This window comes from Kryptolebias marmoratus, linkage group LG5 (genome assembly GCF_001649575.2).
Source record: "Kryptolebias marmoratus isolate JLee-2015 linkage group LG5, ASM164957v2, whole genome shotgun sequence".
Lineage (NCBI taxonomy): Eukaryota > Metazoa > Chordata > Actinopteri > Cyprinodontiformes > Rivulidae > Kryptolebias > Kryptolebias marmoratus.
This window is the reverse complement of record NC_051434.1, coordinates 9,731,699-9,757,407: the sequence shown is the minus strand read 5'-3', so window position 1 is coordinate 9,757,407 and position 25,709 is coordinate 9,731,699. Positions and strand designations below refer to the sequence as shown.

Here is a 25,709-nt window from a genome sequence, read left to right as displayed (position 1 = left end):
ATAAGAGTTATGATTAGAGGGAGCTAATAAATTACAGAACAAAAGAGCAGTTGAGGAAAAGAGGAAGATAAACCGTGGGTAAGTAAAACAATGAGGAGGACTTGAAAGAGGCTGGTCTCGGGGGGTAAACTCGTGAAACCACAAAATTTAGAAGAGTCATCACAGCTCAGACGCATATGAAGTTTATATCTTGTGTGCGGAAATTTTCTCATCAGGTTCAAAGTTTCAGCAACAGGACAACAAATAAACATGACAAAAAGAGAAACTAAAGGTCTCTAAAGGTTGTTTTTTTTATAATCCAGTCAGACAAACATAATTTGTGACCTGTACAAATGTAAAAACACAAACCTCTTTTTTGCAGGACTATCCTCGCCGTATTTGTTGCTCCCATGCAGCCCCTGAGAGCGCAAGGACCCATCTTCTTTGTGGATGCCCTTTGACACCGAGCCATTCAGCTGCCCATTGGCTAGGGGACCTAAAAACACAAAAGGGTAAAATAGTTAAGAGTCTGACCACAACCACAGATCCACTTGTTTGAAATATTTCAACGTGAGGATATCTTAACATCTTTCATAGTCATTTAATGATGTCTGGAGTGCAATACTGTTTAATATAGGTTTAATGTCTTTGGGGAATAAACTGTTTTCATCTGACAGCGTTAATAAAGCTCTTTGTTTGTCCTTGATTTGATGCAGTGATGGGGGATAAAGACAGTGAATATCTCTTTTGATAGGATTATGGTAGCTCGAGTTTGTTTGACAGTGCAGAAAACATGGGAGGAAAAAAAAAACTGTTTTTAATAAACGGGGAAAGGATACAGCTCAAACATTTCAAAACCAAAAGCTTTTGAACCAAGCACATCTGCAGTCAATGTTAAAATTGCAGCAAATCTAAAACAACAAGTCTGTCATATCTCGTATCGCCACATTTCTCGCAGCATCACAGGGACCAATTTGGAGAAAAAGAAAAGCTAATTATTTTCCAATCCACATTTTCTCCTGCCGTTTTTAGCTGCTATTGCTCACTGACATAGGTGATGTGTGGCCCCTAACAAAGGTTTAAAAAAAAAGCCAGAGGCAGTGTGAGAAATGGAGAGCTTTTTCTGGACTTGACATTCTCAGTAAGCCCAACAGAGAGTGCCCCGATTAAAAATTTAGCAAGCAACTCACAAACAAAACCAGGCCCCTGACAGATTTTTAAACGAAAAGGAACAAACAAACACTGAAAATTCAAATCAGGTCAAAGAGCAAAGCGGAAGTCAATGGTAATTAAGAGAGAAAACTGGATTAAACATGTATCGCAGGCTTGATTTTCTCAGGGGCAGTTGTTGTAATTCTTGGAAAGTGTCAGTCAAAGAGGCTTGTCTGATTCAAAGCGAGCAAACGTTTCAGCAAATCAACTCGGGAGATTTCGAGCATTTCTGGTTGCTACAAGGAATAATAAAAAGGCGAATGACTGGATATATAGGGACAGTGCTAGTTTCAAAGATTAATCTCAAATTTCAGTGTGACTGAAGAGCTGAAAGCTGAAGATTTAGATGTAGGAGAAAGGACTGCAGCAATTAAACATCTGACAAGTTTTACCAAAATGGCTACAACTCATTTCCCAGCATAAGATGATCTTAGTCTAAAAGTTTCGCATAAAAGGCAGCAGGCAATATCGTTTCCCTTCAAGGAATTTTATGCCTTTAATTAAAAAAATTATCTGTGCCTTATTGTGTGAATTTGGCACAGACCAAAAATACCACGATATTACTGACTGACTAACCCATATGTCACCATCTTGATCACTTATTTGTAGAGTCACGCCTTCTCAACACACCTAACAAATTCCATTTCACTGAGAAAGAATGTGTCAATCACTCTGGAATGCAAACTAATAATAATAATTATAATAATAATTCGGCTCCCATTCAAAATATATTTCAAAGGATTACAAAAGCGGAGCGCCTGTTTGAATAGGTCCAATTTAAATGATATCCCGTCCGTGAAGTTCCTCTCGTTAAACAAGTCCAGGCACCTTTTCATCTGGGAAAGACGAAACTGGGAGCAAGTACAAGATCAAATGATAGCACAGGAGACAGGAAGAAGATAAATGATTTTGAAGTGGGTAAAAAGACATCTCAAACATATGATTTAACATGTTTATTGCCATGCTTTGAGCCAAAGGAACACACACACACACACACATCCCCTTTACTGCATAAACACCCTTTGGTTTGCTCCCACACGCAGGGCAGGTCAGCACCTGAATGCGGGGAGGTAGATTCATCAGACGCATCATCGCGGTCAGAGTTAAGAAGGGCCAGTGTGATGAGTAAGGTTATTGCAGTTGGTACTGAGGAGCCTAAAGGCTGAAAAACTAAAAACCGGGTATGAATCATCACCTTATAATGTCTTGGTTGTCACGAAAAGCTTACATTCATAGGCCTTCTATGAATCAACTGTTTCCCTTAAAGTCTTTTGAGTTCTCTGAGGAAAAAAAGTACCACTTCGTCAAAAAGCAGCAAAATATGCAACTTAACAGGTAATTACCATCTGATTTTATGATAATTCATAATGACTTATTAGCTAATCTAGGAGGAAGATTTGGGCAAACCCCAAATAAAACAACTGAAAACATGAATACAATATCTCAAACGATCACATTATGAGATATGTTGTGTTTTTAAAGTCCCATACAAACTCTTACAAAACAATCAGCAATCATATCACACAGCAGTTTATTCAAATACTAGCATTAAAAACATGTTAATGGTAAATTACCAATAAATGCTAAACAAGTTTGAGTTGAGCGAACTAATTTTCTCACTGCTGTTTTTAAAGGAATTTATTTTAAAAAGAAAATCAAATTATTAAGAGTGAATCATTAAAAATTAAGTGAAATTAAGACATTTGACATCTGTAAAGATTCACATTAGGATAATTTACCGTACAAGTTCAAAATTCTATATTATGACACACACAAAAATAAAAGAAAGAGATGCACCTTATGGTTTACAAGCTTATTTTTTCTTTGTCACAAACTCCTGCAACCATTTTCCACCTTGTCAGAAATTTTTCATTTTAGCAATATTTAGGCTAAACTATCTGGCCTGCTCATTGGCCAAAAGAGGCAAAATATGAACCAGGTGCTGTTCTTACAGGTGTGCAAAACAATCAATGTGTAATGTTGCTCAAGGTGTGGTCATCGATTTAAGAAAGGACTGAAGTTCAAAAACAATTCAGGAACAGTGTTTTCTGTTATACAGTAAGGACTCTGAGGCATGTAAATTTTCTGCAGTGTAACAATGTCCAAACAAACCAAAAGATGGATTCCTTAACGTGCAGCCATAAAAAAAAAGTTGATAAAATTTGGGCAAACTCATTAAAACTGATATGAAAATGCTATAAAAAGTCCCATCTCCAATTCTGGACAGTGTTTTGCCAATGAAACCCACACTAGAGCGAGAACAAAAACAGCTCATTAACTTTAATTGTGCTCAAAAAATGACTGACACGCAATGTCCCCAGAGAACACAAACAAACAAGAACGGACCCATTTCAACAGACTCTCTGCTTTTTTCCCCATCCTCGCCCTCAATCCATCTTCCCTTATTTCTCCGAAGACTTGTCTGACATATGCTGGTCGCACTTGAGTGCCCATCTGAGGGGCAGAACTGGGAATCTTGAAAACCTAGAAGAACTGGGGATGGGCAAATGCAGGAGAGAGCCTAGAAACCTTCCCCTGAACTCCTGGAGCTGCAGAGACATGTCACCAGCGTGCCATCCCAGAAGCTGGTCCTGTGGGGGCGGGGTCTAATCAGATTTAGCCCTGCTTAACTAAGCCCGTCGCCGCGCTACATTCACCTTGGTCTCTCACGAGAGCGGGGCGGGAGTTAACAGAAAGCATAACATGGCACATCTCTGGGCTGCAAGACGCAAGTTCTGTCAGCCCCAATAAAAAATGCAAGTAAAGCTGGGTTGGCATGACGTTAAAAAGACGCACAGTAATTCAAGCACAAAATTTGACCTTATTGGCTCTTTACTGCACTTCTAAATACAACTTTAAGATGTCCATAATTGAAAGAAATGCAACACCTAGTAACCAACAAATACAATTCAGGACTTGATTGTAGCAAAGACTAAAATAGTTCTTCAGTGACTGAAAACAACTCATGGTGTTGTGTCTAAATCAGCACCCATGTGATGATTCACAACTATGTGAAACTGCAGTCTTACCGAGCTGGACCACTGTACTCATCACCTCCCTCACAGCACAGATTTGACCCCAGAGATGCATTTCAGGCATCAAAGTTTACACCTTTCCTTCGTTTTAAGGAAGACCTTGTTAATTTTTACACAGGACTGTGGTGTTTTTGCTTCTTGTTGTCGGGGTTGTAAGAAAAGTTCAACTTCACGTGTGACAATACGGACACCAGCCAATCCACTTGTGCTGCACATCAGTTCAGTGAGAAATAGTGCTAGAGTAGCTTTGCTTCGGTACTGTTAAAAAAACGAGCCGTCTAAACTCGACTCTTGAACAGCAACATAGTAGCCGAACGATTCCATGCAAGTTTTCTGGAGGAAATACGCCCAGCGACTGTGGCAACACGCAGTAATCTCTTGAGCCGTACATAAACAGCAGCAACCTTGGCTAACAGAGTCATCCTTGACGCACTGTCAATGCTCCCGAACAACCAAAGAAACAATGCTGTAGCATTATAATACATTTTGTAACTTTCAACGTCAATATTGTATGTCACAAAATATCCTGTTCACTCTGGTGAAAATGACAACTATCACTGTCACCATAATAAATGTTTACATGCGGTGATGCTGAATATAAAACAAAAGTAACCTATATCCAATTTACTGAATGCATTTGCTTTTACTGGTTTATGAAATCAATAATGCTGTATATCTGGTGTCTTAAAAGGGACCCTGGTTAGCAAATATGCAGTACATAAATAACCCGTACATTGACTTGATTCTGATATTACATATATACAGCTGACATTCAAACACTGCTTGAATCACTACTATCATTTGTCATAAAAAGGAATAAAAAGCTAAACTAAAATTCTATATTACACTCTTTGTTCAAGTAAGAAGGCAAACTGTCTTAAAATAACCAGAAAAAGAGTTATTCTAGAAAGACCCATCATAGTATCCATTCCAACACATATTTCAAAGTTGACCGCCTGGCATGATGATCTAAAACGGATAAAAATATGTTGCTCTTCCTTTCAAAATTGAACCTAACAACGCGGCGTGACACTTCACCACAAGCCAGAGCAAAAGCATGTGCAGTTCAGAAACATGACATCTGCTTTGTGTAAGTTCAAAGCGTAATCTAAAGCATTAAAGGCAAAGATGGGATCCTGTAATGGGCTGACTCAGTTATGGATAAAGAGCAAGCAAGGACAGAGTCGATGCAATCTCTTTCCCTTCCATGATAAAATAGCTGAACTATCCTTCTTTCAGGTATTGTGTTTCCTTTGTTTTTTTTCCCTCCCTTTTATGCAACCTTCTTTAACCTTTCCTCCATGCTGGTATACTTTCATCTGTGCTCCTCGGTCTTCTGATGCCTTCACCGGAAAAAGAATAGAGGTTCGACGCTCAGTTTTAGCTGCCACGGCTGCCACGGCTGCCACGGCTGCCACTCCGGCCTTGCAAGCCGGTGACATGGGAAATGCAGGCAGACAGCGAAGTGACAGCCGACTGAGTGATGGAGGAAACAACATGATGTGCATAAAAACAATCGGAATAGCAAATCTTGAGATGTGCAGACCAACAGGAAGAGAAAATAGGAGACAGTCGGAGAAATGGGCAAACCAGGAGCTCTCGCTTCAGCCCCACATTTTCTTTGGCCAACAGCCAGCTCCTCCATCAATAGCACTCAGGAAAATGGAGAGGGAGGAAAGGATCGGAGGGGAGATGTACAGAAAAACTACAGCAGAAGGAGATGGTGATGTAGAGACATGGCTACAAAGACAAGCTACAGCCAGATGGAGAGCAAAGGAGGGAGAGTTGGAAACAGGACAGAAGGAAAGGAAGGGAGGGTGCCGACGGAGGAAAACATAGGAGAGACAGTTTGGGTGATAGTAACAATAGTTAAGACAAATGGGACAGAGGATGGGAGGGACAAAACAGCAAACAAAGAAACGGTGAGAAAAAGGCAGACAGATAAAAGAGGCAGGGAGAAAGGGGCTTCTGAGAAGGGAATACATAACATAATCGAGGAGACTGAGCAGCAGGAGGGAGAAAAGAGACAGGAGCTGGCAGAGAAGGCAGTAACCAGAGTCCTATTGATGTGTAATGAAACCCTGTATCAGGGGAGAGGAGGGGGGGAAAAAAACGGAAGGACAAACGAACGGAGGGAAATGGGGACCAGAAAAGGAGAGGAGAAGCGTGGCTGGGAGAAATGCACGTATGGGTGAATGAGCGGAAGATGGGAAGCAGGAGGGCATAATGTCATTTGTTAAATAATGCAGAGAAGGAGCACGAGACGCGGGAAGGGCAAGGGAGATGGACGTCTGCCAAGCGAATGAGGTGGAGGGTGGCAAGATGGCACAATTGTTGGTTTGGATCAGAGAGAAAGCTGAGAATCAGGCATTCATATTACAAACAGGATGACGGAGGAGTGGTCAGTGACAGCCTTATAGGCCAACACTGATTTCCAGCATTTGTGAAGCTCTCGCCTGCTCATTCAGACCTCTATATATATATAGCAATTGGCAGCTTATCATTTCATTACATTTCGTTTTTTTAAATTTCAGAATAAACTTTAAATTTGACAAGTCCATAAACTTTTCTTTTTTCTTTGGAATTTACAAAATAGACTCCTGTATTTTACCAGACAAATATATTTGTACATTTAAATCTAAATAACAGAAATTTATTGCAATTTATTTTTGCAGAAACTAGAATACAGATCTTAAATCATTCAGCTTTCTGCAACAATATGAAGTGGAAGCCACTAAGGAGACATATTTTATTGTAACTGCATATCAGACTCGCTCTCTGTTTAGCTTTGGCAGAAAAAAATAAAACACTTAGGGGTTAGAGACAGATTATGGTTTGGCTTAAAGTACAGCCTTTCAAAATCCTGCATATGTAAAATATATGCAACATGGTACAAGACGAGATAAAAGTGTGAAGGAACGGTATCTCACCAAGCATCATTCTGTGAGACTGAATGCATTAAGTTACACATATCAGTGTGAAGAAATATAAAAAGGCGGTGTTTTATTTGGCAAACGGTTTGTACAATCCACCATAAAAGACGCAGGAAGAAAAATGTGTCCAGCGGTTAGGCTGTTTTTATGTGGACAAAATGTTGTTTTTAGAACAGAGCTCGCCTTTTTTTCCTATACTGATGGAAAATCTTCCTTTTTTTAAAAAAATATTATGTTAGAAAAATCAGTCAACTGATATATTTTTGCCCTCCAACATAAAGGTTTTGTTTTTATACCATTTTCTGAATTCAAACTGGTAAAAAGGGGGCCGCAACATTTCAATTTTGAAAGAAGGGGGAAAAACAAAATAATTGCCATAAACGGTCATAAATTGGTATAACGTTCCAGGTCCACTGAGCAGAAATCATTATGATTATTATCTTTAATCCACTTCTCTGATGTCTTAAGACCATTAATAATCAAGAATGTTTGGACTCTCCAATAATAGCCGTTTGTTTCCTAGTAATGGTTGTGCAAGGTTAAAGACTGCGGCACATGTCTGATTTATACATAAGCCCAGACTCTCTAACCCACAGTCCTCTAAAACAGCAGGGATGGCCCATTCAGGATGTAGAGCATGCTGAGCATGATCCTCCAAAATGGCTGACAGTTTCACCACACCGCCTGTGCGAGATGGGAAACTGCTCGGCTCATGCAGCCTCCAAAGCCTCGCTAACACACGGCGTTCTGAAACAGCAGGGCCCGTCTTTTCAGCGCTGCACCCTTTTGTGTCAGCATGGGCTGCTGTCGTTACCCCCAGCGCGACGGGCCGCCAATGCTTTTTAATGAGTCATTTTTATTCAGGCGATAAGGTCAGCTACCCGCGGCGGCTTAAAAGGCCCCGAGGAGCACTGGAGTGGCAACTATGAGATGCCAGACAGACGCGGAGAGAGATGCAGCAGCCACGAGGAAGGGAGGGGGGCAGTCAGCACAGGCAATGAGTGAATAAATAAAAAGGTGTGGAACAAACATAATGGAGACAAAAATAAATGACAAAAATAAAACATCAGATCATTAAAAGAAAAAACAAACAAAAAACAGCAAGTCCCCTCCTTTCTGTTTCCTGTCTGTTGTTCTGGATGGCTGAAAAAAAACTGGGTGTGAACCTTCAGAGGCTTCTTTTTCCTCTTGGTTTATTTCTTTCAGCATCTCATTTGTGTTAATGTCAGCTGAGAATAGCTTTTTAGACACGTGAAGTTCAAATCTCTGCTGCTGGCTGGCTGAGGATCTTTTCACGCAGGAGAACGAGGGCCGAACAAAGACACGCTGGCTGGCTCGGTTAAAAAAAAAAAACACTTCTTCCCTTTCTGCACTCTCACTTTTCTTGGATTGTTTAAGGTTTCCACAGCAAAACACACACAACTGTTCCAGTAGAGAGATTCCACCTGGAACCAGATTTCTGACTATTTCAAATAATAATTCTTATTCAAGTTGCTTTGAGCATGTGGCCCTCGGGGCGGATGTAAATGTCCAAGCTGGAAAAGATTAACAGCACATGTCTTCCTGTTTGTGCCACTGGACAACCTCAAAGTTCTTCTATTTGATGAGTAAACTACATTTTAAAAAACGAGTGGGAAACACTTTCAGCTCAATGGCTCCTTTGAGGGTGTTACACTGAACAAGCAAAGAGCAGAACTCCCTGCTCACTGACCCACAACAAAAGGCAAACAAGATTCTTTGATCGTCTGTTCCAAGAACAAAACTCTGACATTTACTCTATAAAATCCTCACACAGAGTTTGTTTTTGTTTTGATCATTTTGTCAGAGTAAAGACCAAGTTTCCAGTTTTGGTTTTGTCAGTACATATGTCAATATAACTTATAAAGCTGCAAGCAGACATTTCAAAAACATATGTAAGGAATTGCCGATCCAAGAGTGAAATAAGTAACAAATGTATAAAACCCTGGCTTTAATTTGTAAGAAATGGCTGAGAAAGTCTCGAATTTGGATCCTGAGGGAGGTCTTTCAGTATGAACTTTGAATATTCTCCACATCTCAGTTTTTCCTCTCATAATCCATAGTTCGATCAACTGGTTGAGGTTCCTGAGAGCACGGCAGTGCCAAATAACAAATGTTAATGTACTGTACCAAAGACTTAAAACTTTAAAGAAAATTCTCTTATGTGTATCATAATCAAGAGAGCAAGGCTTTAAATCAACAGCTATATATAAAAGGCTGAAGCCTGGAGAAAAAAAACAGAAAAGAAGAAAAAAAAAATCAACTTGTCAGCTTTGTCTGTTCCTTATTTATGACTTGCTGGTTTGGACAAATATTGCACCAGAGATGGGTAGACAAAGATGTGGACTATTTATCCTCAAACACATTATTGATCAGACGATTCACAGCCACATCCATAAGTATCACAAAGAGCAAATGTTCTAACATTCCTGGGAATACCCATTAGGAATAGTTGTAGGTGATTGCATTACTGATTGCATCTAGTAGCATTTTGGTTTGTTTTCCTTCTCGGAAACTCTAAATGACCCGAAAACTTCCAGACTCCTTTCTACGTTTGTCCACAGATCCCAGGATGTTTTCTGGTGTATGACTAAGTACATAAGCGAACAGATGTAATATAAAATCCATTTAAGACACGAATGGAAACTCACCATTGGAGTTTGTGGTTCCATCACCATCCAGCTGCCGTTTCTGTGCAGTCCTGAACTCCTTCAGAGAGAGGTAAAGCACCTTCCGCATCACCCTTTCTTCCGACCACGGGATCCCATCACTGTCGTCCTGTGAAAATATCCAGAGAAAGAGGAAAAAGCGAGCATAAATCATTTGCAGAAACTGAAAAGGGAGCACATGGAATAGTTTTTAGAAGTTTATGAGAAACATTTACAGGAGTTGGGACAAGTGTTTACGCTGAAGGTTGCCTTCTGTTTTTGTTGCTGTCAGACAACAACAAAACAGTAAAAGTGTGACTTGAGGTCAAGGTCAGGAAATGCTCACCGGCCAACAGGAAAAGCCACAAAAAAAACGCAGCCTGTAAGTGTTCAGTTCTTAGCCAAGGAATGCGCGCTTACTTTGTACCTTCTACACACAATCTAAACAATATATTGAGCCCGGGAAAAAATATGTGTTTACAGGAGCTGCCAACAATGGTTGGGGCCAGTTAGTAGCAATGTGGAAATAAGATTACACCTTATTAGGCTGCCGAAATAGCAATAAAACAGGGAACACAAAGCTGTCTTACAAAAGTAGTCACATTATTTAAAACAAAGTTTTAGTTTGATGGGTATTTCATTTACATTTTGCTGTCCATCTCTGACACAACATTAACATCACAAAGCATTAGCTTACGATTAGATACAGGGCCATACATTAGCACTACAACAGACAGCATCTCCTTCTGCAGTGATGGCAGGATGTCGCAGTGATGAATAGTTGGAAAGCAAATTAAACACCACAAGACTAAGTTTGTGTCACTTATCTGTTCTTACAGTGAAAGACAGTATTGCCAAGAGTCTCAACGTCTCTGCCAGAATTTATTTAAAACACCTACTGCTCATATTGAGAGCTCATTAGAAAACTATTCGGGTAAAATAGGCACTGTTAACAGCTTCCTTAGTGAGCGTCCAACAGCAATGAGCACATTTCTATTCCCACTCTGCTGCTTACTCTCATTGCTCTGGCAGCTGTGTTTGATGTCTAACAACACTAATGACTAAAGGAAATGAATTAGACATAAGTAATAACAAAAAGTTATTCATCATGAGTAGATTTTTTTTTTCTTGTCAAGCCTCAGGATGAGTGGATGTCAGCAGTGTTGGAAAAAAAAAACACTGTTTATGCATAAACTGTTTATGCATGCTAATTATTTGAATTCAGTGCACATTTCTGATCATGTCAACTCATCTCTCTAAACACATTTTTTTCTCTCTATATTACTCAAATGTAAAATAAAAATAGTCTGAAGGGAAAAGAAACCCGTCCAGTTGAGTCAGATTGCTGGTGTCGCAGACTATAAAACAATCTCCGACACGAATGAAAACAATTACAAGAAGACATTTTACCGGCGCTGTAATTACAGAGAACAGTCGCAAGCGGTGGAAAACAAAAACAGAAGAGCTGAGGTAACACCGAAACCGGCAATAACAGGTTGAATATCCGAGTGAAAAAGAGAGAAACGTAATCTGATCATAATATTGAGCATTCTCCCCCAGCCAGGGAATAAAATGACACTGAAATGACTGCTGCTCAAAAACCTTTAAAATCCTGCTGACAGCCTACTTAAACACGAATGTTACAGCATGAGAACTAACAGACAGGCCACTGCCATTTGTTGCAGCATCACAACAGGGTGTGTGCAACTGTGTCTGACGATTTAAATGTTTGTTACACCAAAACTTTTAATCATACTTTGGATTAGAAGTCAGATTCAAGTTCATGCAGTGACTGCCTATAATGTGTACAACTCACTTTAAAAATGGGTCTTATTTTGTGTACTAAAAACTAAAGCAAAGGTTTCAGAAACGCACTTTCTGAAAAATGAGACTGAAACCAGACAAAACATTCACACCTTCACACATTTCACCGTTATTGATAAGTCTGAGCGTTTTGCTTGTTTGCATCGCTTTTGTGTTGTTTTTTTTTTTTCTCTTCTCCAGCAGATAAAAATAAATTTCCCACTGCTTTTGATTTTGAAGGTCTGCTCAGGGACCTCAAGGGTAAGACTACAGAGCTTATGAGTAAGGAGCTAAATTTAAAAAAAAGAAAAAAAAAAAGTGTCTGCACATGATGGCGCTGATGGGTGTCAGACATGTCTGCCTGAACGCAGCAATACGAAACACACAAAGAGAAGCAACCGAACCAGATGATGCTTTTTAAGCTTCTGAAAAAGCCAAATGCGTATGTTTTGCGTGTAATGTGCAGACGCTCATTACACTGTCATACGTGAGCATGCATGTACACATAATCACAAGTGAGACAGGCGGCGCAAGTATTCAATTATGCCATTTCCTCCTGTAGTTAATGTCATCTAATCCATTCTTTGTGAGAAATGTGTGTGCGCAAAAGCCTGTCAGGTAAGCCCCAATTACCTAGACAGCTCACTAGCACTCCTTTACTCATGATGTGGCACGAGGCCAGCTGTACACTGACACACACACAGAGAACTGACACCAATTCTCATGGTTGCAAATATTCTCACACATACTGCTGCCAGTTAATATTCACAAATACCCCACAGCCGAGCTTAAAGGAAAATAGTCTGCTCTCAAAAGCTGACCTCAAAGTTTGTCTACATTCCTTTTTTTTTTTCTCCTCTTGTATTCTCTGTGGTTTTCTCACAGTTGTTGGCAGACTGCCACAGATATTTCCTGCACTTTTTATACACAGCAACAAGTGCTGGATGGAGAGAAAAAAAGAAATTGAAAAGAGAAAAAAAAGGAAATGACTGATGTTTTTTTTTTTTTTTTTTTAAAATCAGGAAAAAAAATGATAGCAAGAGTAGCAGCAGCTTCACTCCAAAACCCTGCTTTGAAACCTAAAATCAAGTGTATAGACATTCGCAAACTTTGCTCCGTTGCAAAGGAACTAACTTTTTGACCTGTATAGTGAAGTCTTATTTGTTTCGTACAATGTGCTCCCTCTCATTTCCTCCTGGAGATTCAGCCACAAAACCACTGAATCCAGAATTGCAGCTCCGCAACAATTTGAAAAATCTACCTCCCAGAAGATAAGGAGGGCGGGACAGAGGAAGGCAAACAGCAACGACACACAAACGTGCTGCACCTCAGTCTCTCAGTCGAATGTCGCTGTGCACGCGTGATTTGTCTGCTCTGCTGAGGTATTACCCAGTCTCCTCTTACACAGAATGCCACCTGGAGCAGACACATCTACACCACAACCTGCTCCCGAACGAAAAGGCGGGCGGAATGAGCACATAATGAGCGCAGGGATCTTTTCAGCGCACAATCACAAAATGCCTCAGGAACGCCGAGCACCCACAGCCACCCAGCAACTGTATTAAACCCAAACTATTTGAAGACGCAGACAATCAAACCTGTTCTGAACTGACACACATGCACGCACGCACACACAGATCTCCATCTTTTCCGTACAGATTATGCGCAAAATATTTACGTCGCCAACTCTCCTCTAATGTCTGTTGTTTTTGCTCGTTTTCATTGCGATCCTAATGAAATCTTGTAGATATCCAATAACTAGACACCCTAAAGGGGCATTCCGCCAGCAACGGAGCGCAAACTGTGAACAAAATAAAACAAATTAATCTCACGTTAAAAAGGCTGTCTGTAGTTTGCCGGTGATAACGTCTTACGGCCTGAAGAGGATTCAAATTATCACAGCATTTGATTCTGTTCATAAACTTAGAATGATTGTAAGGGCCATTTCTGCAAAGCCGATGGGGGGAAAAAATGTAAATCTTATTTGTTGTGTGAAAACAATGGTTGCTGAAAAAAATATACTGTGAATATATTATTAGATGACAAGCACAGGCAGAGAGGCCTGTATAATGAGGAACAAATGTACAGAATGTTGTTTGAAAGCTTAGAAACGATGAATATCTCATTTTTTAGCATCAAAATCCAAATCGGGTGGGTCTTATTCAGTGGAGATAAATGGAAATATCTTCAGAGAACATGGTTCACTGCTAAATTAGAATATTACACACGTTGATTCATTTGATACAATAGGATGCAGAAATAAAAACAGTTCTTTAAAGAACGTCCTGAGTGCTTTGTGTGCTGTGCTCTGAACCTCTGTTAAAAGGTGTCTGTGTCAATGTGTCTATATGCTGCATTATAAAAAGATTAAAACCCCATAGTTCACAGCAAAGTGTTTGTTTATATTTTCTCAAATGTGCTTCAGCTATTAATAATCATTTAATTGTTAAATATATACTAAATTCGGTAAAATATCCATATGCAGCAAACAACTGGATTTTGCACATTTGCATTTCAGTGTAGCATGTCTAACGCATACTGGATTTTTTCATGTGTGTGTGTGTGTAGGCGTGTGTGTGTGAGTGTGTATGTACACAATAGCCGTTCCAAAAATAGTGCTGTGCTGTTGCCGACTGTGCAGACGTCACAGCGAAGGAATGTGGGCCATGAGCCAGCTGCGATCTGCTCTACAAAACGGCACCGAAATCTGTTATTCTAACACGCGTTTCCTCTCGGAGAAAACGAGGGGATGAGAAGACGGATGGATCGATGGACGGAGCAGAAATATTAGTTTAACAAAGCTGGGGTGATTACATCCAGTAGTCGCGACAGCACTCCTCACATCTTTATCTTTTGCACTCGCTCGTGAACACATGGGTCCCATATGACTGGCAACATGGAGAGGACTGCTCGGCGTTCTCAAGTGCAGCAGATGACCGAGATAATAATTACTTCATTCCCAAGTATATCATTGTACAGGTCATGACCAACCATTTGCAGATTAGAAAACATTTATGGCATCTTAATTATAGCCTTGTGGAAAAACAAATACATGTGCAAAATCTTTACAATACCACAAAAGACACAGATTCAGCCTGAGGGGTCTTTTCTCTTTAGAGCAGGGGTGGGGGTGGGGGACTCAGTCAATTTTACAGATATTGAAGCAAACTTATTTACAAAAAAAAAAAGATTAATTTGAAAAAGTAGGAAACTCAAACTCCAGGTGTTTTCAAGCTCACTTTTAAATTCTGGCAATGGTTCACAGAAAGGAAAATACCCTAGTCCTGACCTTACAGCAGCCTGATCTGCAAACAACTAAGGAATCTGGTAAAACCAGGTCAACTTTCTCTATACATAGCACTTGTTTAGTCCCAAAATTTACATTCCAATCTTAACTACATCCTGGTCCCTGGCTCTTACAGATTTAAGCAGACCGGATGCTTAGCTCAGCTTGGAGCTTCGGAGAATGGCCGAATGGAACAAGATTTTGGGGGTTACCAGGGACAAGAGGCCCTATATAATCTCCTCATTATGCCACAAGCTCACTGCATTGGAATGTGTGCAGCTACGGGGCCTTTTCTTTACGTTGCCGGAATATGAGCCCGTTTCAGAGCACTTCCATGTGCAGGAGATGAGGACTTTAAAGCTTCTAAGTCTGAAAGTAACTTGTGCAATAGAGTAAACCGCTTAAACCTCAGTTCTCCAAAATAGTTTTGAGCATAAACTGATCAGCCATCAGATTGTGATTATTTGCAAGTCATGTAAACCATTCATGTTTTCATAACAATCGTTTGATTGGATGAACCTGTATCTATAAGGGAAACTTCAGAGGGAACCAGCTTCTAGATGGTTTGGTTAGTCTTTCACCCCAATAGTCAGGTCAGTTAACCAAGTTGCACGTCCGGCATGCCAAGTTTCCTCTGGCTTCGTCCTGCCTGAGCACAGTCCACTATCCTTCAGGTCCTATCACTGTGATACCCGCCAAAACATTTTAAGTTGAGTCGTTAAGCCAACACAGCTTAACCTGAGGGAAACATTACAGTGAAAACCACAAAAAAAAAATATATATTTTCAGGTGAAAAACGTATCTTCAGGTGGCAAAATGGGTAAGTAATTTAAGGTAAATTCTAAATTAAAACATTACGAGTTGTTTCAGTTAATTTTTCTCCTCTTATTGCTTCCTGAGCCTTGCAATTACTTTTACACATAGGATTTAGTCAGGATTTCCTGATACCTGTCCTCTTCTCAAAACATTTGGTTATCCGAGTATCTGAGTCTCCTACATTTGCAAAGCAACCAATTGCTTGCATGTGTAGCGTTCAAGAACTGATAAATTGCAGCACTTACCTCTAGACTGCATGTCAGGGGTTTCTAGGACATCTGTAAGTTCTTTCTACAGAAAATAAACTAGGTTACACCCTCCCTGATTAGGCCTGCACTAGTTACTTCAGTTTCAGCTGAAAAATTGGTGCCTAAACTCTTTTTTTTTAAAAAAAAGGAGTTACTAGAAAGTTTCAAGTCAGCAAGTACTGTTGTCAATTCTCTTTTTTTTTGTCTTTTTCTTGTTTTGATTCCAGGGGTATTTTTAGCAGAAAAAGTGACAAAGCATAAAAAGACTAAGGTTTTGTTTCAGTCTCAGCGCCTGGCACACATCACCAGAGGAGCCTTATCACAAAGCACCGGGCCCAAAGCAACTGTTTCCTGTTTATTTGGTGCCAAGCATGCCAAGAAAGCATTGCAGAATTGTTGCTGCGGGAATTTTAAGTGTCCCTCATAAAACGAAATGTTAAAGTAATGGTATGTTTGCAGTTTCGGAGCATTGTCGCCATGGTTTTTAGGGCTCAGCTGAGGAAAATTCTTCAAACTGATGCAGGTTTGGAGAGCTGAGCCATGTCTGGTCTTACAGAAGACTGAAATACAGGCCTCATGGTAGAAATGTATGTTATATATATGCTATAAAGAAGCACTTGTGAGTATGCGTGTACTCTGATTGGACAGGTTGTATAACAAATCGCTCCATTTCAATAATAAACTGCCCTGTTCAACACACTTAAACTCCAACTCTGTCATATCATTTTTGTTTTGGCTACAAGTTAATAACCAGAGGTTTTTCTAACTGCACACACACACAGATTCCTCCAAGATCTTATGAATGTTACGTCCCAACAAGCCGTCATTCGTCATGGTAGTAGTAGATATGGCTGCTACGGATCTCGTTTAACAAAACTGCATTTCTAACCACCTCACTCCCACAGAAGGGGAAAAACATAAAACAAACAAAAAAATAAGTCCCTGTTCTGCTAAGACAGATATAAAACACTTTCTTATCAACAGCAATACTTTATCTAAATCCATACAGCTGAAGAAATGTCTTCTGTAGGGTATTTGTCACAAGTTACTACGAGTCTCTGGAAATTGTATAAATCCATCCACTTTATAAACAGTCCTGACAGGACATTTATTTATCAAGATTACTGTTGAACCTCAATCATTCAAAGCAGAATGTTGTAGTATATAAAAACATAAATGACTGCATTGTAAAAGAGCTATCTGCGTTGCCAAGGACGTGTGTAAAACATACAAAAAAAGCCCTAAACAATCATATGCTGCCAAGTGCTTGATGTCACAACAATCCGAATAAAGAGGTCTTTAGATGTTATTGCTTTATTAGTAAATTACAAATAGAATACTTAAAAACTAACACATACTGAACATAAACTTTGATTTCTAAAAATGGGCTTTGGATGAGTGTGTGCTCTCTAGGGTCATAAAAATAACTCATGCCGAGTAGCAGGTCATTTGTTGACACTGCATTAAAAAAGGAAATAAAATCCACACAAAACCACCAGCTGGTAGCCAACAGCTTATTAACAAAGTCAATTGTTCTATTAAAAAAAAAACAGAGAACATTTAATTTAGAAGAAGATGCTCTCATTGTAGACTAGAAAAATGAGATGATCCGACCGAAGGCGAAATACATCGAACGCTTGCTGTGGCTAGATGTGTGCAAACATATGAGACACATTTAAAGCATATGGAAGACACTATGTTACAGTGTGTACCATGCCACAAAGCTGAAGCCTTCCCCCACACGCAAACTCAGGGAGGAACAGGAAGGCCGAAAGGGGAAACGGAGTAACCTCATTAGCCTTGTGCCTTGTCTGCCAGGAACAGCCTGCAGGCTTGTACAAATACACTGAAAACTAATGGCCTCTGGTCAGTTTATGCGGCACCTGTTTGCTACTAAGGGAAGAAGCCATTTGTATGGAAGGGAGCTGGGGGAAAACACCTGAGGGAGATTTCGGCAAAGTCTTGAGACAGCCGGATTCAGACGGACTGTACAACTACATCTGGAAACCAGTTAGGCGAGCCTGAAAATAATCAGTCCAGAAAAGGCACACAAGCACCATCACACTCCGCTCCACTTACAGAACAATAACTACAATACCAACAACCACAACAACCCGTCGCCCAAGGCTTTAACCTCATTTAAACCTGAAACATTGTGCGCAGACACACACTGTATGGAGCTGCTTTTCTGGAAAGACTCATTAATTCCTCTTCACAACAAGCACACTGAAAAGATATTGAGTGTGTGATGAGGACCACTACTCATACATACAAGCAAAGAGCCGCACAGTAACAAGCAACAAGCTAGATCAATCCAAATGAGAACTGTGAAAAAAAGAAGCCACTTCAGAGGCATTTCTTACTTGCTTAGAGACACCTGAAATGTTACAATGTGTACTTGAGTTGTGCTTGGATCAGTTTTTAAATGTGACAGAGAAGCAAAGACAAAACAGACAGCCTCTAGGCTTCCCTGTATCGTTTCTCAAGTTCTTTTTATATCATTAACGACCAAAATAAAAACCAGTCTTTTTGCCAGAAAACAAAGCGTGTCATACATTTTTGTTTTTGTAGTAAAGCAGAATGTTTTTGGGGTTTTTTTCCCCTAAGAATAATCAAATAACTTGTGGCTTCATATCAATTCTAATCAAACATAACTTTGTTTTCTAGGGTCAAAAAAAATGTTTTCGCACATAATTCCTTAAAATCATTTTCAGCATCCTTATGCCCAGACAGAAAATAGCATTTCCAGCCTGAAAGCTGCATCACATCTCAATTATGATACAGCATGAAGATTCAGTATCATTACAATAAATATTACATGGCACAAAAAAAAAAGGTGAGAAAGCGCCGACCAAGCAAAGGACAAATACTAAGCTTAAACACACCACAACATTTGAATCTATGCTGAAGAGAAGACAGGAGGGTCTTGTGTGGCCACTCTGGGCCTGGTGCCGTTTGGCAGCTGTTGGCATCACCCCCTCTGCAGCTGGTGGCAATATTAACCCAACTGTTGGCAGACTGCTGCTGGTGGGGGGTGGAGGAAACACCTAGTCAGGCCTGCCTTGTGGCACAGCTTTTTGTATGAGTGTGCATGTCCTGAGTTGCCCTCCGCTGGTCTGGATGCATGTCCATACTTGTGGTTAAGTCAATTTGGGGTCTGACTTTGTATGAAACTTTGCACACATGCTCTGTGTGTGTGTACACTATATAGAAACTACAAGCAGCTGCTTGCAGATGTGAAAGTTGAGAGGATTCACACCACAAACAAATCAGACAGAGGAAAATGCAAATGAAGTGTAACCTCATTATCAATGAATGATATATGCTCTATATAACACCTTTTAAACTTTTAAGTTTCACAGTTTACTTCTCATTCACTCCTGCACACACGCAATGTTTTTTTTTTTATTGTAGACATTGCACTCAATTACGCAGAACTTTTCCTTTACAGCCACAGACGGATAAGTTTATTGGTTCCAATGTGCCAAGCCATTTTGTTTGGAGGGCAAATAGTCTACCTGCTCATCCACGACCGACTCGGTGCAAATACAACTTTAAAAAAAAGGCAATGCCACTAGAATTACAATTAAATGATCTGCAAAAGGAACAGTGGCACTAAGTGAAAAATACTTCCACAAAAAGACTTTCCTGATACAAAAAATAAACAAAAAATTAAACGCCAATCATATTTTCAGGCTGACATTGGAGCCATATTTTAAGCTTAAAAAAAACATATCTACACTAAGACTACTGTTCAGACATGTACAAGCATGACTGGGGATGATGAAGGCAAAAAGAAAGTAGCATCTACAACCATGTGTCACAAAGAAGGACCTGACCTCTGCATCGCCCATACATGGATATACAAAACTGAATGGCTCAAAATATGTGCGTTTAAAAGTTAAAATGGGGAAATTCCTTGAAAGGTGGCAGAAAGCCTGCAATGTTAAATCATTTCAGGTGTCTCGTCTTTGGTAAGGGCAATTTTTATGCAACTTTCTACACTAATAAGAGCAGTCCAACAAAGTAATCAGGCAATTAAAGGCTTGTTTCAAACAAAGCTAAAATAAACTAATGATTTCTTTTCTACGTTTGAAAAACAATAATCAAACATGATGAAGCGGGCACAGCTGAGTAAGTGACAAGTCAATTATTCACTTTAACAAAGCAAAAAGGTACTAGTCTCTAGCTTTGCACTCAGTGATTTAAGGTTGAATGATGGAGCATGATGGCAGCAGAGTTAAACAGAGAGGGACTGAGCTGATGGGTCAAAAGATAAAATTTGTTATCGCTGCGTTGCTTCTGTTCAACACTCGAGTCCTTCAGAATCAAACAGTCAAAAGGAGGGAATGTGAAAGACTGCGAGGTATGTTTATTATTCCCCAACTTGCCTTAAACCTCCCACTGTGTGCATGCCATTCATCTCAAGTGAGTGTGTACACACACACTATAAAGTCTGCCATTATAAACCCAAACCCACATGTGCCGGCATTAATTGAGAACAACTGGAGTCACAGAAAACACATGTTAGACATGACAGCCTGCAGAGCGAGAGGGGCTTCCTACTGGATATACATGTGCAAACACTTCACCATGTAACCATCTATACACAAACACATGACCAGGTGCTTTCTTCAACAAAATGGCGGCTTGTGGCCTCTGTAATCCCAGTTACATACCAGAGAGGGTGTTTATTTTTTCCTCGGAGTCTGGCAAGAAAGACAATCTTTTTAAATCGTACACCAAAAGAAGAAATAAAAGGTTACATGTTCAATGTGTAATGTCTTTAATGGATGGACGACTGGATTACAAAGGAGATGGAACAATGAAAAATAGTAAAAAAAAATAAAAAAATAAAAAATCACAAAATTGGATGCTAAGCCATGAAAAGGTTTAATATATAAGCATGGATACAATCTATTACACATATAAACAAACCTGAAATTATTATTTATCGTTTCATTCAAATGAAAAAGCTAGCCTTCAAAGAACTTGATAAGCCTCCTGTGATCAATCACTTACAAGAAAATGGAAAAATCAGTGCAGCCTCTTATTTCCAAGCCTTCGTATCACGACCCTTTATTTTTGTCCACGTGTATTTTGTTTATATAGTCCTCCTTTGTGAGCAAGTCAAACAATGAACCACAGTCGTAGAAATTGCATGTCCACATACAGAACCAATCAGGGCAAAATAAAGGGAGAGCTCTCAGTGTATTGTCTTTCATGTTAGACAATAGGTGTAAAGCTACTAAATACCAAACTACCCACAGGAAACAAAACCAGAAGTTACTCAAATTTAAATGCCAATGCATCACAGCAACCAAAAGGTAAAAAGTGCACTTTGTTTTGCTCAAATTGCACACACACGTCCAACTACCTGTAAAGAATTGATACAGATGGTGAAGTGGTTTAAAATTTAAAATGCAAATAAACAGATTTCAGCATCAAGCTGTTATGCCACAAGTAGAATTTACTCCACTGGGCACCACTTAAAAATATAAAGTTTGGTAGCCATGTACTTGCTTTTCTTTATTTTTTCTTTATTTTCAAATGTATTTTTCACCCAAGCACTGATTAGACCCACTATATTCTCAGATGACCGGTGCATCTCCTCCCATTTTCTGAGCTTTTTTTAAAGCTTTATTAAAACAAAAAAAAAAAAAGTAGAGTTTGTTAGGGAGCTGCTGAATCTTGTTTTTAGGCACCTGATCTCTTCATCTCAAATGGAGTGCCTAAAACTAGAGTTAGTTCTGTTTGTCCAAAGGAGATTTATCAAGCTCAAAATCCTGGCCCCTAGCCATGAGAAAACACCAATGGCTCTTTACTTAAACCTTAAGTGACAGTCGAAACACTATTAGTCCTGACAAACACTCACTCACTCGCTTGATTTTGGTCTGATAGCGTAGCCACATATTGACTTACAAACACGGGCCTTCCGTCAGAAAAGTCCAGCGAGAAAAAGGTCAAAGGTCGGAGGCAAGCAGGTGGCCGGGAGGGGTCAAAGTTGACCTCCTGGCAGACACACTGGTGGGCAGGCCTGAGCCGTGCTCCTCAAAGGACCTGTCAGTCACAGTCCCTTATTTTACCCGGAGCTGATTTCTGTTGGCCCCAGGGATCCAGCTAGCCATTTCTCTCCAGCTCCTTTACCCCCAACTGGAGCCAGATAAGGGTCTCTTTACATGACAAAGTGCTGTGGAAGAGCAGGGCAGAGAAAAGAAAGGCGATCCTTTCAATTGCGGATGGGGAGCAAATCCCCTTCCTGCAGGAGTTAGGGGGTCGCATGGTTTTTATTTAAATCTGAGTTTTAGATTCATCATATTCACTTACATGAAGTGATTTCCACCAGCTTGACCTCATGCAATTGGAATGAGTAAAATCCTTTATCTGTGTTTTTATCTTCAAAGTTTTGAAAGTATTATTTTCTGAAGATTTTATTTGGTACTAAAAAAAAAAAAAAGATCCCAACCATCATGGGTTCAAACAGCAAATGTTCTGCGCAGAAGTTAGTCTAATTTGATTGATTTAGTCTAAACTTTAAACTCCTGTGCAGCTTGTGTTACAATCAGCATCAAGATGACAGAATAAAACACCGCATTTTGTCTACAAATGAGCCTGGCCTCAGAGAGATGTTTTCCGGTAAATGAAAACAAGCATTTCTGAACTGGAGAAACAAGAAGTTAAAAAAAAAAAGGGGGGGGTCTGCTATTTATGCTTTACAAAAACTGGCAGACAAACACGGCGGCTGTTGCTATGAGTAAAATGTGAAGATCTAAATGGGGGAGAGAAATGTATTAACACAAAAGGAAGATGGGAGGATTTGGGGATTTGGTTTTATTTTAAGTCTGAACCAGAGGAAGTCATCTGAGCCATCTGCTCGTATGAAAGCAAATCTAAGAGCTGGATAATTTCTGTGAGGGAAAACAAAGAAAAAAAGGAGGAAATGAAGGGATGTCACAGTGGAGCTGATGGGAGAAGGAGATGAAGGGAGGACAGGTAGGCACCGTGTCTCCAGTTTCCCTTTTCTATTCATTCAGCCTGGCTTGCTTTTGGCCTCTTGGGAAGATGGTAACTGAAGAGGGTGTTAGAAATATCTTGCTGCTGTCATCTGTGGACAGAAGGGAGTTTTGCACACAGTGCTTTGTAATGAAGGAATTCAGTCAGCTGACATCTGTGTAGGACAAAGAGCCGACTGAACAGGAAAAACTTCATCTCTTCAAACAGGTGCGTCACATTTGAAGCTGAATATATATTTTTTGTTGCAAATGCAGCAGGAATGCAGTCAATTAGCCTATAGCCAAACACATGTCTGACAAATGAATGAAATCAAGTGGAACTATGCAAAACTAAGTGTGAATTCTTTCAAACCAATGAAGATCACAATTCTTTTATTTTATTTATTTTATTTATTTACTTTAACTATTACAATCTAAACACTTCATTTAAACACACACAAAAAAAAACAATTTTTACCAAAAGGAAAATGATTGTTTTGGAAGCGGTAATAAAAATGGTAATCGCCGAGTTGCTGCGGCACTAACAGAAGGCGTTTAATATCGGGCGAGGTGAAGCTATGATGAAATGTTCTCCCGCAGGTCTCTGCTGGCATTTCTCCTTGAAGGGGGACCCGATTCCTGAACAACCCCCTTCCCCCCCCCTCAGCTCGTCACCATATTTCACGCCGACTTTTCAAACGTGCACAAATCTTCATCCATCACCGACAGCGGGGCAAAATAAACAATTGCACTGTAGATCAATCACTGTCCGTTTAATGTTGAACAGTGCAGAGGTTGCAAGGTGTGGAGGGTGAACTCCATGTGTGTGCGCTCACATGTATTCACAGCAGAATGCACTCGATGTGCGGGTTGCTTTTGACGCTTCTTGTGCAAGAAGACTCTCCTTAGCAACAATTTACTGCAATATTAAATGATTCCGTCCATACAGCAACAGAGAGGTGCATCAAAAGCCTGCGTTGATATTAGTGTTGTCACGGCTGATCCAGCCTTTAATCTAAACCTTAGATCTGAGCTCTCTATCACCATGTCTGCTTTAGACCTAAAGTCTACTGGCCGTCATCACCTGGCCTTCCCTCCTCTCATCTAACATTTCATAAAGACCATTCATCCCACCATCCTTTCATCCTTCTTTACTAGGGGCCTCGTTAATCCTCCTCTCTATCCTGACCCTGTACCACTCTACTGGACTGGGACAAACTTCAAAGAGAGAGACAGAGAGCGCTGGTGTGTGTATGTGTGTGTGGGAATAAGACAGATTGGGTGGGTGGGTGGGCAGCTGTGTTGTGCTTGGGCTATACCACAAAGCCGTTAGAGGACAAGGGCCCACACACACACACTCACAGCAACTCTCAGGCACTACTCCATCTCTAAAGAAAGTGAGTAACTAGGCACGGTAAACCCAAACAAATAAAAAAAAATGGCTGGAAAGCAGAGCAAAATAGTAAATAATCATGCATTTGAGGAAAAATTAAAAAAATAAAAATAAATAAAAAAAGAGTCAGCAAATTCAAACAAATGACTCACAGGCTTACAGCTTAACCATTTTAAGACAACGTAACCACGGAAAAGACTAAAAGCAAGAGTTTGGTTTCTTGGTCTTTCACAAAAGGCAAAAAGAACTGAACACAGCCAGATAAAAAGGACTGAGAAGATGAAAAACAGTTATTTAAAATGTGTGCTTCTTCAAATACTTCAAGTACAATAAGTTACACACCAAATACAAAAATAAATGTTAGATTCAAACCCATATCTCTGAACTGGATGATACAAAAACAATGATTAGTCAACAGATTAGGATAAGATTGAATGATTGTAGGAAAACATGCAATTGTTATATTATGACTGAACATTGTGATGGCAATATCAACTGCAATAAACCCCCATTTTCTTTGCTGTTTTTTTCTGTCCTCATGTCAGTAACAATACTCTCCACGTGCTTTAGCACTTCAGCAATCATCATTAAATCAGCTGTAGGTAAGGCAGCAGAGGTATTCATCGAACTGGCGAGCAGTTTGTGGCTGTGATTTATTGCATTATAGATACTGTGAGGACAATAAATTTTATATATTGTGTAGCTCTAAATTAGAATAAGATAGAACTATCAAGCCACAGAGACAATTTCCCCCACTGGAAGATGTCCCCCATTAACCAGCTTGAGTAGAATTACACTGTACTGGTGCAGTAATGATTATTAACTGACTGGTACACAGTATGCTAAAGTGATGCACAGCCCCATATGTGCTCCCATGTGCCCAGGGGGGTGGTGCTAACAGAGAGAGAGGGGGGTGGGGTGNTGGGGGTGGGGGGGTGGGGGGGCACTTCTGACAGACAAGCCTTGGTTGAAAGTGACAGTCCATGTTGGAAATAGACTCGCACACATGCATCAAATAACACACAGCTGATGACAGCTAAGGGAGGCTGACGTGCCTTCCACTGCCACTGGTGGATGTATGTTTATTTTATTAACCTGCCACAGACTCAGCGGGGAGGAGGGGCGGGAGCAGGAGAGAAAAGGCTAAATGTGTGCATACGGGCCTGCTGCAACTTTCGTTCTTCCGAGTTCTTTCAGGTTGGGCGCTAACCTGAGATTTCCCGCTTTCCTTCGTCAATCCAAAGCCTGAGACACCTCATCAAGCGGATGTTTCTTACATGCGAGAAAAAGACTGACAATTCAGTCTGAACCAGTGGCATATTGTGTCACAGCTGAGGTTGGGCAAC

At 40.1% G+C, this 25,709-nt stretch overlaps 1 protein-coding gene across 1 annotated transcript in view; it reads right to left on the bottom strand.

Annotated features, from left to right (window-relative positions):
• jarid2b (jumonji, AT rich interactive domain 2b) overlaps window positions 1-25,709 on the bottom strand; it is a 93,819-nt gene that overhangs the window by 38,654 nt on the left and 29,456 nt on the right. Inside the window, exons 2-3 of the mRNA XM_017422610.3 lie at window positions 9,829-9,955; window positions 349-475 (exon numbers count right to left, since the gene is read on the bottom strand). Of these exons, the coding sequence (XP_017278099.1) occupies window positions 349-475; window positions 9,829-9,955 (254 nt within the window). The remainder of the gene's footprint in view (window positions 1-348; window positions 476-9,828; window positions 9,956-25,709) is intronic.